This window comes from Ooceraea biroi, chromosome 12, assembly GCF_003672135.1.
Source record: "Ooceraea biroi isolate clonal line C1 chromosome 12, Obir_v5.4, whole genome shotgun sequence".
NCBI lineage: Eukaryota > Metazoa > Arthropoda > Insecta > Hymenoptera > Formicidae > Ooceraea > Ooceraea biroi.
Genome location: NC_039517.1, coordinates 3,475,534 through 3,493,778, shown reverse-complemented (window position 1 = coordinate 3,493,778; position 18,245 = coordinate 3,475,534). Strand labels below are relative to the sequence as shown.

The window sequence follows — 18,245 nt, the reverse complement described above, 5'->3', positions numbered from 1 at the left end:
CCCTTAATGCCATCGCTCGAAACGCGTTAAGGGGGGAGCCTGCTTTAGAACGTTGAAAATAAGGTATAATTTTACGAACTTTTTTGGAGAAACTATACAGCGGATCATTATAAAACTTTGATGCATTTATTAGTACATGTTTAAAGATAACAAAAATTATTTTTTGATTTGAATATATCGCCTGTAGAGGTCGTCCTGGAGGCATTGTAAATTGGTGGGCATTCTCCTGCCTCCAAATTTCATCCAAACTGAAAAATTTAAATATTTTCTCGTTATTTATGAATTCCCATCGTCGATGAACCTTTAATATTCATAAAAACATTAAGTTGAACAATTATTTTTGCATGAAAAAGTTCAAAAACTTTGCCTAACAATCGTACTTTTGTGTTCCAAGCTTCACCATTTTGGCACTTTTCAACTTTTTTCTTTTCTCTTTGGTTCATCGACGATGGGAATTCATAAATAACGAGAAGATATTTCAATTTTTCAGTTTAGACGAAATTTGGAGGCAGGAGAATGCTCACCAATTTGCAATGCCGGCGACGCGGCTGCACTAAGATTTCTCCAAGACGACCTCTACGAGCGATATATTCAAATCAAAAAATAATTTTTTTATCTTCAAACATGTACTAATAAATGCATCAAAGTTTTATAATGATCCGCTGTATAGTTTCTCCAAAAACAATTCGTAAAATGTACCTTATTTTCAGCGTTCTAAAGCAGGCTCCCCCCTTAATGCCACCGCTCGAAACGCGTTAAGGGGGGAGCCTGCTTTAGAACGTTGAAAATAAGGTATAATTTTACGAACTTTTTTGGAGAAACTATACAGCGGATCATTATAAAACTTTGATGCATTTATTAGTACATGTTTAAAGATAACAAAAATTATTTTTTGATTTGAATATATCGCCTGTAGAGGTCGTCCTGGAGGCATTGTAAATTGGTGGGCATTCTCCTGCCTCCAAATTTCATCCAAACTGAAAAATTTAAATATTTTCTCGTTATTTATGAATTCCCATCGTCGATGAACCTTTAATATTCATAAAAACATTAAGTTGAACAATTATTTTTGCATGAAAAAGTTCAAAAACTTTGCCTAAAAATCGTACTTTTGTGTTCCAAGCTCCACCATTTTGGCACTTTTCAACTTTTTTCTTCTCTTTTTGGTTCATCGACGATGGGAATTCATAAATAACGAGAAGATATTTCAATTTTTCAGTTTAGACGAAATTTGGAGTCAGGAGAATGCTCACCAATTTGCAATGCCGGCGACGCGGCTGCACTAAGATTTCTCCAAGACGACCTCTACGAGCGATATATTCAAATCAAAAAATAATTTTTTTATCTTCAAACATGTACTAATAAATGCATCAAAGTTTTATATTGTTCCGCTGTATAGTTTCTCCAAAAACAATTCGTAAAATATACCTTATTTTCAGCGTTCTAAAGCAGGCTCCCCCCTTAATGCCATCGCTCGAAACGCGTTAAGGGGGGAGCCTGCTTTAGAATGTTGAAAATAAGGTATAATTTTACGAACTGTTTTGGAGAAACTATACAGCGGATCATTATAAAACTTTGATGCATTTATTAGTACATGTTTAAAGATAACAAAAATTATTTTTTGATTTGAATATATCGCCTGTAGAGGTCGTCCTGGAGGCATTGTAAATTGGTGGGCATTCTCCTGCCTCCAAATTTCATCCAAACTGAAAAATTGAAATATTTTCTCGTTATTTATGAATTCCCATCGTCGATGAACCTTTAATATTCATAAAAACATTAAGTTGAACAATTATTTTTGCATGAAAAAGTTCAAAAACTTTGCCTAAAAATCGTACTTTTGTGTTCCAAGCTCCACCATTTTGGCACTTTTCAACTTTTTTCTTCTCTCTTTGGTTCATCGACGATGGGAATTCATAAATAACGAGAAGATATTTCAATTTTTCAGTTTAGACGAAATTTGGAGGCAGGAGAACGCTCACCAATTTGCAATGCCGGCGACGCGGCTGCACTAAGATTTCTCCAGGACGACCTCTACGAGCGATATATTCAAATCAAAAAATAATTTTTTTTATCCTTAAACATGTACTAATAAATGCATCAAAGTTTTATAATGATCCGCTGTATAGTTTCTCCAAAAACAATTCGTAAAATATACCTTATTTTCAGCGTTCTAAAGCAGGCTCCCCCCTTAATGCCATCGCTCGAAACGCGTTAAGGGGGGAGCCTGCTTCAGAACGTTGAAAATAAAGTATAATTTTACGAATTTTTTTGGAGAAACTATACAGCGGATCATTATAAAACTTTGATGCATTTATTAGTACATGTTTAAAGATAAAAAAAATTATTTTTTGATTTGAATATATCGCCTGTAGAGGTCGTCCTGGAGGCATTGTAAATTGGTGAGCATTCTCCTGCCTCCAAATTTCATCCAAACTGAAAAATTGAAATATTTTCTCGTTATTTATGAATTCCCATCGTCGATGAACCTTTAATATTCATAAAAACATTAAGTTAAACAATTATTTTTGCATGAAAAAGTTCAAAAACTTTGCCTAAAAATCGTACTTTTGTGTTCGAAGCTCCACCATTTTGGCACTTTTCAACTTTTCTCTTCTCTCTTTGGTTCATCGACGATGGGAATTCATAAATAACGCGAAGATATTTCAATTTTTCAGTTTAGACGAAATTTGGAGGCAGGAGAACGCTCACCAATTTGCAATGCCGGCGACGCGGCTGCACTAAGATTTCTCCAGGACGACCTCTACGAGCGATATATTCAAATCAAAAAATAATTTTTTTTATCCTTAAACATGTACTAATAAATGCATCAAAGTTTTATAATGATCCACTGTATAGTTTCTCCAAAAACAATTCGTAAAATGCACCTTATTTTCAGCGTTCTAAAGCAGGCTCCCCCCTTAACTGTAACGCCTCAAACGTGGACATTGAAGTGATTGAAGTGAGTCTATCTTTATTGCTCACTGAATATTGAATAAAGATAGAATGACGCCGCGAGCGTTGGGAGCGTCAAGTGGAACGCATATGTCCACGTTTGAGGCGTTACAGTTAAAACTCGAGCGTGACCGCTCTCAGGCTTCTCTCTGGTGATACTCATCAGAAAAATATACGAAAATCCTCCTTAGTGTGTTGTACATTACACATATGCAGAGAGAGAAATTGTATAAATTACATGAGTCATGTACATGTATTGGGTCATTAAGTATGAAACTTTACAAATAGAACATAAACTTTTGCATTTTTTGGCACATGGACATGATTTATTTTCAATCGAAGTACGCGCCCATGTTATCTACACACTTCTGCCATTTTAGTGGTAGTTGGTCTATGCCTCTACTATAGAAGCCAGGAGTACGGGAATCGATGAAGTCGCGGAAGGCTGTTTCGACTGCCTGTTGAGAATTGAAGAATTTTCCCACCAAGAAGTTGTCCAAATTCCGGAAGAAGTGATAGTCGGTAGGTGATAGATCTGGTGAATATGGTGGATGACGGAGAGTTTCCAATTCCAACTCCTGTAGCTTTGCCACGGTCAGTCGTGCAGTGTGCGGTCGAGCATTGTCATGCAACAGGATTGGCATTGACCGATTGACCAATTTCGGTTGTTTAATAGCAAGTTGTTGCATCATTTCGTCCAGTTGCTTGCAATATACTTCAGCCGTTATCGATGTACGAGGTTTCATAAAGTTGTAGTAGATAACACCTGACCTGGACCACCAAACAGTCACCATAAGCTTCTTCTGTGTAATGTTGGATTTCGCGTGATGTCTCGGTGGTTCATCAGCGTTCAACCACTGATGTGAGCGTTTACGATTGTCGTAGAGTATCCACTTTTCATCGCAGGTCACAATTCGATTAAAAAAAGATTCATTTTTGTGACGGGAAAGCAAAGAAAGGGAAGCCTCTAGACGTTGCGCCTGCTGCGCATCGGTCGATTCGTGCGGGACCCATTTGTCCAACTTCTTTATCTTACCAATTGCAGCTAAACGAACCAATATGGTGGGTATGGAAACATTGAATATCGATGCCAATTCACGTGCACTTTGAGATGGATCGGACTCTACTACGGCTCTCGAGTGATCATTATCCACCTTCGTCTTTGGTCTTCCACGTGGCTCATAGCGAGGCTGAAATCTCCATCTCTGAAGTTTTTGAACCAATTGCCCACCGTTGCTTTAGTAGTTGAACCTTCACCAAATACAGCGTTGATATTACGAGCTGTCTCCGACACCGTGGTTCCACGGCGGAACTCGTATTCATAAATCACACGAATTTTGGACTTTTCCATAGTTCTATAAAAAAGAATCGACCAATAAAACTAATGAAGATATTTGAACAAACAAATATGACATTTGAAGAGCGAACATACATCTATCACACTAACCTAACCTGATACTGACGTCTGGCGCCAAATTTGAGATAACAAATGTTAAAGATGGCGCTTTTACATTTGTAAAGTTTCATACTTAATGACCCAATACGCGCATCTTATCGATTTGCATAGGTTTCAATAGTCGATTTGGAGACAAAGTCGCGTCACGTTGCACCTTCTGCGTCCGCAGTAAAATTGGCGTGCGTCAAACGCAGAGAAAAGCCGGAGGGCACAAAGTGCAGGCAGGAAAGTGCACGCGAGATATCGCTCGCGGTCCGCTCGATTGACAACACTGCTCGGTCCAGGGACTTTCGGCAAGCGCGCGCGACTTCGGGGCAGTGGCTTTCGTACAGTTCGTAGCGTAACTGTGTTGATTGACGATTAACGCGACTTATCGTGTGTTATTAATGATTCGCCGGGCGTTTTGAAAGAATCGCGTGTTATCCCGTGTTGCGTGCGTCGCGCGCCAGAGTGTTATCGGCCCGCGGCAGTGCCGTTGTTATTTTCGACCGCGCCGGCTCCCCGTCGCTCCCGTGGTTATTCGCGCGTTACTTTGGTGGTTAGGAACAGGAAGGTTAATTGCAGCGATGGGAAACGTTCACACCTGCGGCCCGAACGAGGCTCTCGTAGTGTCGGGTAAGCAGTGCCCGAGTCTTCTTCGCCTTGCTAGCGTCGACGCACGTAATCTCGAGCGTTGCGACATGCACCTCTAAGCTGCTTCGCTCGACTCGTTTACGACGTCGTCCAATTGTCTCTCTGCTTAATAACGCTTGATTGATATACTAGGGGTACACTTCAATGCTAAACTATTCGAATCCATGAGCAAATTCGCTCAACGAAGATCTCACGAGAGTACATGTGTGCACTTGAACACAAAGTGTTTGCAGTGGGTCTGTTCTTTTCAGCTGCACTGCTGAACTGGTGCAATAAGTTGGAGTGAGAAAAAATATACTTGTCTCACTTTAAGGTATTGCACTAGTTCAGCAGTGCAGCTGAAAAGAACAGACATAGGGTAAGGGTCCAAGTCACGCTTCGAGCGCTTCTAGACACTTTCTATCTTCTTCTCATTTGACAGAAGGAAGAGGATGGAAAGTGTCTAGAAGCGCTCCGAAGCGTGACTTGGACCGTACCCTATGTCTTCTTTTCAGCTGCACTGCTGAACTAGTGCAATACCTTAAAGTGAGACAAGTATATTTTTTCTCACTCCAACTTATTGCACCAGTTCAGCAGTGCAGCTGAAAAGAACAGACCTACTGCAAACACTTTGTGTTCAAGTGCACACATGTACTCTCGTGAGATCTTCGTTGAGCGAATTTGCTCATGGATTCGAATAGTTTAGCATTGAAGTGTCCGGCAATTGCATCTGGAGCTTTACGAACCTCCTGTGCGTACTCTGCGAAACAGTATATTGGAATACAATGTAGGGCAAAGAAAAGGATCAAGCATCCATAGTGCGTCTCAGAAGAGACATACATTTAGGAGAACTAGGTTTTGCAGGAGTAAAAGAGTCTGAGAGTGTTACTTGCGAAATGGTGGTTCTTAGAATTCTGTTATATGATGATAAGGATCTTCCAGGGAATGATGAGACGACCTGTTCGATTAATTAATTCCCTTTCCTTCGTATGGAAACGTGTTATTACGTGTCATATGATTAAACAGAGTATCTAAAAAGAGATATTTAATAAGCAGGCTTTGCGCACAGTGAATCAATTGATTCTCGTTAAATTACTTCGCGGTAATAACAATAACAAAGTGTTTTTGCGTCTGTTTTAGATGTCACTGTTTTGCGTTCAGGCGGTAATTAATCTCTTTACGTCATGCCTTAAACGTATTATATATAGCACTACAATTATGCACATGACTCATTGCACAATACTCGTTATGTCTTCCTTGTTGCTTTCCAAGCTTAATCCATTTGCAAGTGCCTTATCGTGATATATCGCGAGCAGTGTAAAAAATTAATAGCTTCTGTAGCAATATCAAGGTTGAGTCATTGAGTCAATGATAAGAGATACGCAATAAACGATAAATAATGGATAAATTCCTTGGGTAGGAATCGTATTATATGCACGCACCCCATATGAAAATTAAGGTCAGATATAATGATTGCGCGTAGCAACTTTCTGTAACTATGGACGAGCAACGGAACATAAAAAAATTAACTCGATAAATCTATTTAAAAAAAAGAAATGTGCGATACTTCGCTTTTAATACATTTTTTATCAAGAATTTATATGAATTTATATATAGCTTGAATTTTTCCGCTTAATAGCAACTTGCAAGTTTGCCGTGTAATAATCAATACATACCTGTCTTTATCGCTGATAGTTGGACGCTTGCAAATACATTACTTGGAAATATCTTATTTATTGGGTTGTTCGGAAAGTTATTTCGTTTTTTCAAGGAAAAATGAAAGGCGGTTTTTTCATATTTAGAATAAATTTTATTCAGTGATGTATTATATTGGCCATTTTGTTCCACTACCTTTCGCCATCTTTCTGGCAACTTTAAGATTCCACGCTCATAGAAGTCCTTCTCCTTATTGACAAAAAATTGAAGCAAGTGGTTTTTGACGCCTTCATTTGAATCGAAGTTTACATTGTTCAAAGAATTTTGTAGAGACCGGAACAAATGGTAATCGGATGGTGCCAGATCAGGAGAGTATGGTGGGTGTGGTAGCACATCCCATCCAAGCTGTAAAAGCTTCTGGCGAGTGACCAAACTTGTGTTTGGTCTGGCATTGTCGTGATGGAATACGACACCTTTCCTATTCGCCAATTCTGGTCGCTTCTGCTTGATGGCAGCATCCAATTCATCCAGCTGACGACAATACACTTTCGAATCAATCGTCTGGTTGCTTGGTAGTAGCTCGAAAAATACGATTCCCTTCCAATCCCACCATACAGAAAGCATGATCTTCTTTTGATGAATATCTGCCTTGGATGTCGATTGAGCAGGTTCATCTTGCCTGGACCATGATCGTTTTCGCTTAACATTGTTGTAAACAATCCATTTTTCATCTCCAGTTATGATTCGCTTCAAAAATGGTTCATTTTCTTCACGTTTCAACGATGAATCGCAGATGGTAATGCGTCGAATCAAGTCAATTTCCTTTAAATTGTGTGGAACCCAAATATCGAGCTTTGAAACGAATCCAAGGCGTTTCAAATAATCGTAAACGGTCGAATTCGATAAATTTAACTTTTCAGCAATTTCGCGTGTTGTTATGCGACGGTTTGCATCCACCAGAGCCTTTATTTTCTCGTCATCAGCTTTAATTGGCCGACCTGAACGTGGTGCATCTTTTAAATCGAAATTTCCAGTACGAAATTTCGAAAACCAATTCTGACACTGACGTTCACTCAATACATCTTCTCCGTACACGGTACACAATTTTTTTCTCGCTTGCACTGCATTTTTACCCTTTCGGTAGTAAAAAAGCAAACTATTACGAAAATGCTCACTTCGATTTTCCATGTTTGATGTGATGCCAAAAAACAATTACTTGACAGATCGCAACACAATAAGATACTAAATGACGTCTGAAATGTCAGTTGTCAAAATATAAAACGAATTTGCCGCTTAGAGTAAGGTTAAGTATCGAGGAACGCGACTAACGACATCTCTTTGTGAAAAACGAAATTACTTTCCGAACAACCCAATAATATATTCCATTTAGTGAATTCCATTATGCTGATTATCATTCTGATTGCATTGCGTGAGAGATTGAAATAACGAAGAAAAGTCATGAAATAATTAGTAGAATTATATTCTTTATTTTTGTACTCAGAGTGAATTCCTCCGTAGAAAGAGCGAATCTTACGACGCGTTCATCCAGGTTTCTTTAATCATATCTGCGGCTTTCTCGCCGATCATATAGATTACAGCGTTCACGTGGCCACTAGTTATCGTCGGCATAATCGAAGCGTCCACCACCCTGAGTCCCTTAATGCCGTATACTTGTAGTTGCGGATCAACGACCGCGTAAGGGTCTGTTTCAGGTCCCATTTTGGCGGTTCCTATCTCGTGGTTCATCATGGATGGCATGTGCTTGATAGCGCAACGCCAATAATCGTCGGAGGCAAATTGAAAGTTTCCGCAGCCTGGGATTTTGATGTCGTGCATTCGACTGCCGTAAGCTTGAAAGGCTTCAGTTTTCGATATGTTGATGGCATGCTTCACTCCCTCCAAGATGATTTCCAGGTCGGCCGGATGGCTGAAGAAGTTTGCGTGTAGCTTAGGTGGCTTGAGGTAGTCCTTCGATTGCAACACGAGACGACCGACACTTCTAGGATACTGGACGATCGGCCAGATCGACCAGGCCTCCTGATTTTCGATGGGTTTATAGACAGTGTTATACAAGTCGTCCGTGAGTCTCCAATTCTTCCTCAATACGTTACCATTGTCTGAATGCACAGAGCCAGACACGAAGAGGAGTTCAAGGTCCGGTTTCTCGTCAACCGCGTATTTGGTTTTGACGAATGCTATCGCCTCGGCACCTCCCGGTGACGTCGCTAAACCGTCCTTGTGCAAGATATATTCCAAGACGGCGTTGAGATTAACCTTGCTCTGCAGCAGGGACACGCTCTGGTTTACCATGAAGGTCAATCCTAAGAAACCGATGTGCTCGTACATGTTGTAGCCGACTTTGGAATCCTGGATCACCGGGATGCCCAGTTCCTCGAGGTGATCCCTGGGCCCGATTCCAGACAGCATTAGCAGTTTCGCCGAATCGATCGTACCGGCGGAGAGTATCACTTCCTTTGAACAAAATACCTTTTTTCTCATGTCATCCTTGACGTATTCAACGCCATAGGCACGGTTGTCCGTATCGATCAGCACTTTGGTCACTGTAGCATCGGTGATGATATCCAGATTTGGCCGGTTGAGTCTTCGCAGATAAGCTTTGCTCGCGCTGCAACGTGTTCCATGATCCATGTTTACTTGGAGGTATGAGAAACCTATCTGATCCTCGCCATTGTAGTCCAAAACCTTGTATCCCAATTCTTGACCGGCCTCTAAGTATGCGGTTGCCAGTTTAGTGTGATATGGCACGTATTCTACATATAAATGGCCGCTATCGTTGTGGTATACGGAGTCCTTGATGTCTAAATGTAGCAATATCATTTTATCAATATACAGGGTGTGTCCTAAGTAAGTAGACAAACTTAAGGAGGATATTCCTTGGCTTATTTTAAGAAGAAAAGGTCATATAAACATATGTCCTAAACTGCTTTGTTTTCCAAAAAAAAGTATCTGTCATTGTAAATACGTCTTGCTTGACGAGCGTTTCCATTAGCAAGACCGTATACGAAATGCGTATCTGCTATTTCGGCGTTTGTGTAATTTACCATAATTAATAAAATTACTAAACTTAATAGGAACTAATAAAGTTTGCGTCAAAGATAACGTGATAGCAGTGATGCCGGATAGCGTGCTTTTGCAGTACGAGTCAACAGCGGTGGGGATGAAGTGGGGATGGTCTCGCGGCGGCCGCGCGGCGCAGTCTGAAACGAGTGTTCACTTGCGGCGCCGCGAGACCATCCCCACTCCATCCCCACCGCTGTTGACTCGTACTGCAAAAGCACGCTATCCGAAAAGTGAACGAAAACAGTGATGTACTTTTTTTGGAAAACAAAGCAGTTTAGGACATATGTTTATATGACCTTTTCTTCTTAAAATAAGCCAAGGAATATCCTCCTTAAGTTTGTCTACTTACTTAGGAAACACCCTGTATAATAATTTATACAGGGTGAGGCACATAAAACAGGCCACCTGAATATCTCGGCTGTTATTGGTGATAGAAAAAAATGTGTCCGACCAAACTTGCATGTTTTCGAGGGACACATAATTTGTTCTAAATAGTTTTTTATTAGGTGGACGCGTAGAGGTCATATGAAGGTCAGCTTCGTTTTTTTAAATGGTATGATATGGTTTTTTACGTATCATCTAGTAGAGCGTTTGAAAATGCGCACATTGATCTACGGGTCAAAATCATTCAAGGTCACTGAAGGCCAACTGCAAGGGAAAATAATTTACTTTATATTGCCTAGAGTTCTCTGCTATTAAAAATACTGTAAACTCAGAAATGAAAAAGTTCTAGCCCTTAGAAATTTTTTCTTTTTCCGCGAAGTTCTGAGTTGTTGTTATAATTATTTTTTATATTGCCTAGAGTTCTCTGCTATTGAAAATACTGTAAATTCAGAAATGAAAAAGTTCTCGAGTTAAAAATTTTTTTTCTCAGAGGAGTTCTGAGTTGATGATATCATTATTTTTCATATTGCCTAGAGTTCTCTGCTATTGAAAATACCGTAAACTCAGAAATGAAAAAGTTCTAGCACTTAGAAATTTTAGCCTTCAGTGACCTTGAATGATTTTGACCCGTAGATCAATGTGCTTCAAACGCTCTACTAGATGGTACGTAAAAAAACATCATACCATTTAAAAAAACGAAGTTGACCTTCATATGACCTCTACGCGTCCACCTAATAAAAAATTGTTTAGAACAACTTATGTGTCCCTCGAAACCATGCAAGTTTGGTCGGACACATTTTTTTCTATTACCAATAACAGCCGAGATATTCAGGTGGCTTGTTTTAGGTGCTTCACCTTGTATATATTTATTAAAGTTTGTCGATATAACTTTTTTTTATATTTATAATAGCGATATAATAGGAATACTTTTCTTTCGTACATATCGGTATATACATTTTATATGAAAAGTTTTCAAATGTAAATTATAATTTTAATCACGCGTCCAAATAACGAACTATACGTGGAAACTGTATTCTACTAATTTTTTATACTACTAATATAAGACTGAACTTACCTGGTATGTTAAATTTTTCACTCTTCTTAAAATATGGAAGAACATCCGCATAGGACCAACCGGTGTTGCCCAAACTGGCCCATTCATCAAAGTTCTTTTTATTTCCACGTGTGTGAATCATATAGTTCAATGTACTCGTGCCACCTAAGGCCTTGCCTCGTGGCCAGGCACACTGACGATTTATCATTCCCAAGCAAGCGTTCTTCTGAGGTTCTACATTGTAGCCCCAATTGTAATTAGTCTGTTGGAAGTAGCTAACTAATATCGGAATCTCATTGAGGAAATTTTGCATGTGTCCCGCCTCCAATAATAAAATTCTCCATCTTTTGTTCTCCGACAAACGATTAGCTAACACGGAACCCGACGATCCAGCTCCTACGATGATGAAATCGTACTTGCTATCGAATCCGGAATCCTCTGGTTGGATATAATTTTTGAAGATTAGGAAACTGTGAGTGCTACAGATCGATGCAATGATGATGGCGGACAATAGAATTTTCATATTGTAAGACGCTTTCTGTAAAAATACAATTTTAAATGCATTCGTATAGAATGGTTTATGATATATGTGTATATGATACGTTGACACGTTTATTATAAAAAAGAAGTAGGTACTCTCTCATTCGTGATATACATACCTTCTCTCTAAACAAAGTAATGTTAATTATCCACTATTATACACTTTTATACGCGTAATTTAAACACTTTTATAAAGTTTATAATACTATATAAACTGAACTCAATCCCAACTTCTTTGCTAATATCTTTAATTTGATAAATTATTTGATTAATTTATTAAGAATTATCGTATTGTTAAAATAAAACCAGGATTTTCAACGATTTATAAATTTCGGTCAAACAATACATTTGCAAATCTTTTATCTTTATATGTACACAATTTCCTGCCTTATATTTGAACAGCTTCTTCGAAGCTTGTTGGCGCGCTTGTTTTCGCAAGTAGAATGACTTTAAAATTTTGATAGTTTGATGTTGCGCGCCATGATCCCACTTCTGAAACGCACACGTGTGATGAACACGACACAATTACTTTCGCCGATTTTTTCTCACGCGTGTATCCCTTCAGCCGTTCCCGTTTCCCGTTTGGAACTTACGTAATGCCTTTGTAATTTGGTAAGACGTACCACACTTGCACGGTATTAACGACTCAGCGGTGAGCAGCTTCTCGTTTTTCGGTTCACACTCGCGTCCTCCTCGCCAAGATGTTGCTTCAATGCGGTATGACGGCTTTTCTCTGATCACTTCAGAAGACCACGATTGACCACTTTCCGTTTTAAGAGCTAACTGAGAATGCGCTTTCTCGTGTTGTCGACGTAATACTGACAGGGCATGAATAATATGTATTCGAATCGAGACCCTCTTTCCAAACTATCATCCGGACACGTGACTTTTATATAACACTGTTAGTTAATAACAGATACCTTTATTAATATAATATCCGTATTTCATATTAGTAAGAATAAGAGTTATGCAATTAATTAATTAATTAATAATCTGATGAATAATCTGATTTTGCGATTGAGACGAGTGCGAATAAAACAGAAAAAGAAATATTTAGTATTAGTGTAAACGTCAACGTTTTTGAATTTTATGAATTTAATAATCAATTTTATCGTGTGTCTGCCTTGATGCCTTTTTTTTGTCCAAGTTTCTAGCTCCAACTCTTGACCGGATGTTGGTTGGTAACCGTCCGTCGATCACAATCAGTTATCATAAGTGATAAAAAGTGTAATCCATGTATTGGATACATTTCTTGCGATGTTAAAAATTGTGGAAAATTTGTATGACACATGTTAATTTATTGATATATGCATATATTAATAAATATACATATTGGCATATGCATATTTATTGGTAGTATTATTGGTAGTATTACTTATTAGCACTATTATCGATAGTAGAAATTATGTAAATAAGATATATAAATTTATATGAAGTATTATATAGTATGCAGTTCTCTCCAGTATCAGTTACTTATGACATATTAATATAATTGCATTGGAAATAATAATATATGATTTAACATAATTTTACAAAAAGTATGTGTATTAAAATATTCTCTCTAAAAGAGAAAAATACATAATAAGAGAAAGAGAGCAAAATATCGTTTCAATAATATAGTAAACAGAGTTAACTGTAAAGAATTAACTGGTTTACTAATCTTAGCTATGGTTTATATTATAATAAATAGCAAACATATGAAACAGAAAACACGTTATAATGTAACAATCTAAAATGATAAAACGCAGTGTCAATTTAATATATAAAATATTAATTTTTTTAATTTCATTTTCAGTTTAAAATTGTAATTTAAAACTGAATATTAACTGAATAATATATTTATTACTCGCACTCCACGCACGAAATTTTTCTAACCAGTGTTTATATAACGACTCTCGATTTCGTCAAAGAAGTTCAAAGTGGAATCAATTGGGTCATGGCTCTCATTTAAATCAATTGATGTACATCAAGTTGCGAAAACGTTTGTCTTTTTTTAACTCATATCTTTGTTTACTAATCTTAAATTATTTTAATTTAGAAATTAAATTAAAATGAAGTATAAATTAAATTAAAGTTTTGAAAAGCTAAAGTATAGAAAATTATATGCATTAAATAAAATCGTACAGAATCTGTAAACCTGTTGCAACAAAATTTCTCTAATTTTTAATTTGCTCTTTGGAGTTTACTTAATGGTTTTACGAGAACATTTATAAATACCGATTATTTCCTTACATAATGTTATAAAAAGAAATTTGACTAGTATTAAAATAAACAAATAATTGTTTTAGTACTAAAAGTAATAATGAAATAATTATTTTAGCAATTTTAATCTAACATGAGGAACAATAAGCTAAAGTAACATAAATATTTCTTAAAGTAATTAAATATTGCGTTCATTAGCTGCGTTATTGATTAATGCTGACGCGTTGCTGCGTATGTAGACGTTACGATATTAGTGTGGATAAAATGATATAGTTATTAATTGAAACGTCATGATCGTGACTTTGAGTATCCCCATTCCTCTTTGATCATATCTACCAGTTTCTCGGCGATCATATAAACAGGTACGTTTGTGTGTGCCGATATAATCTCGGGCATGATAGATGCGTCCGCTACTCTCAGTCTTTCAACACCAATCACCTGTGAAGCGTCGCGAATAGATTTATAGATTAGGATATAAAATTGTGCATTACGATACAATTGTATTCTACATTGCAATGCAATTTTTCCTTACCTTCAATTTTGGGTCGACAACGGCAGTCGGATCCTTTCTCGGTCCCATTTTACAAGTGCCGGAATAATGATAGATTGTGAATGATAACGTTCTTACTGCACACTCCCAGTAAGCATCAGAGTTATACTCGTAACTTTCGCATCCGGGAATAATATCATCTAGCAGTCGTGAATTGAATTCTCGCATTGCTCTTGTTTGACCGACACTTAAGGCGGCTTTGATTCCGGCGATCATCGTACTGACGTCGTCCGGGTGGTCGTAATAGTTTGGTACGATCTCAGGCTTAACGTTGACATCGTTGGCCAGTAATCTTATCTGACCACGACTCTTTGGTTTCAACAGCATGGGCAATATGCTCCAACCGTAGCCGCCCGTATATTTCTGCCACAGATCAAGCATTCGTCTGTTCACACCCATCGTTATAGGAATAAAAGTATCCATTGGAATCGCACCACCAACGAACAAAAGTTCAATGTCTGGTAGGCCGCGGCGTACTTTCGGATTCTTGGCATTGATGAAAGCAAGAGCCTCGCACGCGCCTGGAATTGTCACGGGTCCTGATCGTCTTATTAGGAAATCTCTTAAATATGGATTAACGGGATTTATAATGTCAAACATTTGCACAGCTATTGAAGCGTCCACACTCCACGACAGCCCACCGTATGTTATGTGATCCATCAGATTTTCGCCAACCGGTGCGTCTCGAACGACGTTTATTCCGAGATCAGCGAGATGTTTGGCAGGGCCAATTCCGGATAACATTAACAGCTGCGGCGATCCAATGGCACCCGCGCATAAAATCACTTCTTTTCTCGCGAACACTGAGGCTCTCTGACCGTATTTCATAAATTCCACGCCGACTGCTCGATTCGCATTACGATCAATTAGCACTTTTTTCACTATACTCTCTATAGTCAAATAAAGATTCTTGTGATTTCGTGCAAGCTGCAAGTAAGCTCTGTTGCTGCTCATACGAGTGCCGTTCTTGATCGTCGTTTGCAGATACGAGAATCCCATCATATCCTTCCCATTGTAATCTGTGTGAGTTTGGTATCCCATTTCCTCGCCAGCTTTTAGAAAACCTTCCGCTAACAACGTCCTATATACCGGATAAGAAATGTGTAACGGTCCTGTAGTTCCATGGTAGGTGTTATCCGATTGTAGCTCCGGTATATCAATCGTTTCCAGTCGTTTAAAATACTTAAGGACATCTTTGTAGGCCCAGCCCTCATTTCCCATCTTTGCCCAGCGATCGTAGTCCTCGGCACTACCTCTCGTAGCGATCATGTAATTTAAAACGCTACTGCCACCCACGACTTTGCCCCTAGGCCAATTGCAACTGTTGTCATGCATGCCGAGGCAGTATTTATTGGACGGTTTGGTACGATACTTCCAGTTGATGTCATTGTTGAGTTGTAGTAAGTGGACGATTAGCGGGATATCCATGGCAAGGTTCTCTTGACGTCCTGCTTCGATCAGTAACACCTTGATGTCAGGAATCTCGCTTAATCTTGCAGCTATTACATTACCGGCTGTGCCGGCACCAACTATTATAAAATCGTATGTAGCTTCGTTTTTAGGCGTAGTATCTGGTACTTGTTGGTTCACGTAATCTTCACCTTGAGCCAGAAAATTCAAACTTCCGATACCAGCTCCGAGCAAATTATTTAATTCTGACCCCCTGATGTTGTAATTGTAGAGACTGTTATATCTTCTTGATGACGCTTGCTTGTCTGACTGCAGCAGGATGATCGTCGCGATAATAACTTGGAAGCGAAGGAAACTCTTGCACAGCATGTCGAATTGATCTCTTAACGTCTCGAGTGGGGCACAATAGTAGGGAACTGAATTCGGATGCTGGGTATATATACCTGCATCCTTAAGTACCTTCGTATAGGTGTCACTGTATGTGCGAATGCAAATTGTACCGCGAACTGTAAGTTATTATAATTTGTGCTAATAATAATAATGTAGAACGCGTAAGAAGTTACTAAAACTGGATGGTAAAACTGGCTCTATGAATCTATTCAGTTTTTTATCGAAAATTTGATATTTTAAACGAAAAACAGAGACTTTAATTTTTCTCTTGTGATTTGTATCTTTGGAATGTTCACATTTCAATTTATTCAGTGAAGGATAAGTTAATATTTTGTTTTATCATGAAAAACATAAATGTCACATTTTTGTGAATATTTTATTTATATATATATATATATATATATATATTCTTGCAAATATATGCATTCGACAGGAGGAAGACGAATAAAAAACACTTTCGTGCAGATCCTTCTGGCAGTTATATACTTTTTACATAAGAACTTCATTATGACTATAAGCTTGGCAATAACCGCGAAAATAACAGCAAAAGGTCATTAGATCAATAAACATAATCGAGTGTCAGAATGGTGTAAATTTGCATATAAGAAATTTATATAAGAAATGGTTAAAATATACAAGTATTGCATAAGAAAAGAGAAAAATTTCCATTTTAAATCATGATAATGTATGATAATTGTTATAACGTATATGCAAGTTATTTTATATAAAGCAAATTATGCATCAAGAGCAAAATCATAAACGGCATAAATCGATATGAGTTAAGTCGTGAAATTATTTATTCAATATTCTTTCTCACAATTTTTTAATTATTTCTTGAACCATGAAACCACACGCGTTGGTTGCTTAAGACAGCAGGAATTTCCATGGTAGCCATGGAATTCGGAATTCGCTAGGAGTGTGTAACTCATCTGCTGAAGCAATTAGTTCCCATCACTTGGGGAACCGCAGTCATCACGAAGCTTTGACGAGTTGTGTGCCGTGATTTTAATTTTCGTAATTCGATTTTTAATATGGCTTTTCGATAATTATAACTACTGAAAATATTATTAGCTATTAAAACATTTTATTTCATAATTTAATTTTAGATATTATAAGATGTAAAAAATTAACATTTGAAGAAATAGGTTTAGTTGACTGCACATAATAGTACGAAATATCTGCAGTGACTAGAGAAAGAGAATACGTATTTGTTGAGGTATCTTTTAATAGTTTTTAACATAAAATCTTATTTAAGATGTCATATTACATAAACTATTAATCGTAACTCGTTTATATGTCAAATATACAAGAAGTTTGATGAATTTCTGAACACTATCATGTTTTTTGATAAACTTACATCACGTGATATATCATGTACTTATAATCGAAGGAAGAAACATGGTTGTATAATTTCTGAATAAAAAGAAAAACTATATTAATAAAAATAGAATACATCTTTTTTGTATTTTATAGTAACATTATTTATTTTATAAACATACAGCTTAAAATTTCTAACATTTCTAACATCATTCAATTAATTTTATAAATTAACTGGGCGTCTTAACAAGTAACATATAAATCTCACTTGCTTATTACGACTAAAAACAATTAATTATTTTGCCGACGTAGATATATAATATTAAAACAAACTTATTATAATGCTATAGAAATTTATATACGCGTTAATCTGCATAAAACATTAAATTATTATTATATGGCACGTGAGAAAATTGCAAAACTTGAATAAGATTGTACCTGAGACACGTTTAATCGCTTTTATATAATCTCATTAATTTCATACTCAAACTGGCCTGCTAAATTTTATTATTGAAACGTTTTCACTTTCGGTTTACTCTCTAGGTGTGTCGAATTATTATAAAAATGTTTTGTTACAAAGGTATTATAAAAATTATTTAAATATTGGAAAATGTATTTTTTGTACAAGTTAAACAAAT

General features: G+C 37.3%; 3 protein-coding genes across 3 annotated transcripts in view; 1 reads left to right on the top strand and 2 right to left on the bottom strand.

Moving 5' to 3' along the window:
* Positions 1 to 4,702: 4,702 nt before the first annotated feature.
* The window catches only part of LOC105280513 (flotillin-2), a 69,542-nt gene continuing 55,999 nt past the window's right edge, over positions 4,703 to 18,245 (top strand). Inside the window, exon 1 of the mRNA XM_011341117.3 lies at positions 4,703 to 5,026. Within this exon, the coding sequence (XP_011339419.1) occupies positions 4,978 to 5,026 (49 nt within the window). The 5' untranslated portion in view covers positions 4,703 to 4,977. The remainder of the gene's footprint in view (positions 5,027 to 18,245) is intronic.
* On the bottom strand, positions 8,144 to 13,029 carry LOC105280511 (glucose dehydrogenase [FAD, quinone]). The gene is made up of 3 exons (XM_011341114.3): positions 12,362 to 13,029; positions 11,220 to 11,736; positions 8,144 to 9,498 (listed from the first exon to the last, which is right to left on the bottom strand). The coding sequence occupies exons 2-3, from the start codon at positions 11,719 to 11,721 to the stop codon at positions 8,210 to 8,212; spliced, it is 1,791 nt and encodes a 596-aa protein (XP_011339416.1). The 5' UTR covers positions 11,722 to 11,736; positions 12,362 to 13,029; the 3' UTR covers positions 8,144 to 8,209.
* LOC105280510 (glucose dehydrogenase [FAD, quinone]) lies at positions 13,271 to 16,589 on the bottom strand. The gene is made up of 2 exons (XM_011341113.3): positions 14,473 to 16,589; positions 13,271 to 14,378 (listed from the first exon to the last, which is right to left on the bottom strand). The coding sequence occupies exons 1-2, from the start codon at positions 16,267 to 16,269 to the stop codon at positions 14,229 to 14,231; spliced, it is 1,947 nt and encodes a 648-aa protein (XP_011339415.2). The 5' UTR covers positions 16,270 to 16,589; the 3' UTR covers positions 13,271 to 14,228.

Excerpts from the sequence above, each read along its gene's own strand:
- LOC105280511 (XM_011341114.3), bottom strand. The coding sequence starts at position 11,721 with ATGAAAATTCTATTGTCCGCCATCATCATTGCATCGATCTGTAGCACT. Across the intron at positions 9,499-11,219 it reads TGAAAAATTTAACATACCAG|ACATCAAGGACTCCGTATAC; the intron begins GTAAGTTCAGTC and ends TGCTACATTTAG.
- LOC105280510 (XM_011341113.3), bottom strand. The coding sequence starts at position 16,269 with ATGCTGTGCAAGAGTTTCCTTCGCTTCCAAGTTATTATCGCGACGATC. Across the intron at positions 14,379-14,472 it reads TTGTCGACCCAAAATTGAAG|GTGATTGGTGTTGAAAGACT; the intron begins GTAAGGAAAAAT and ends GACGCTTCACAG.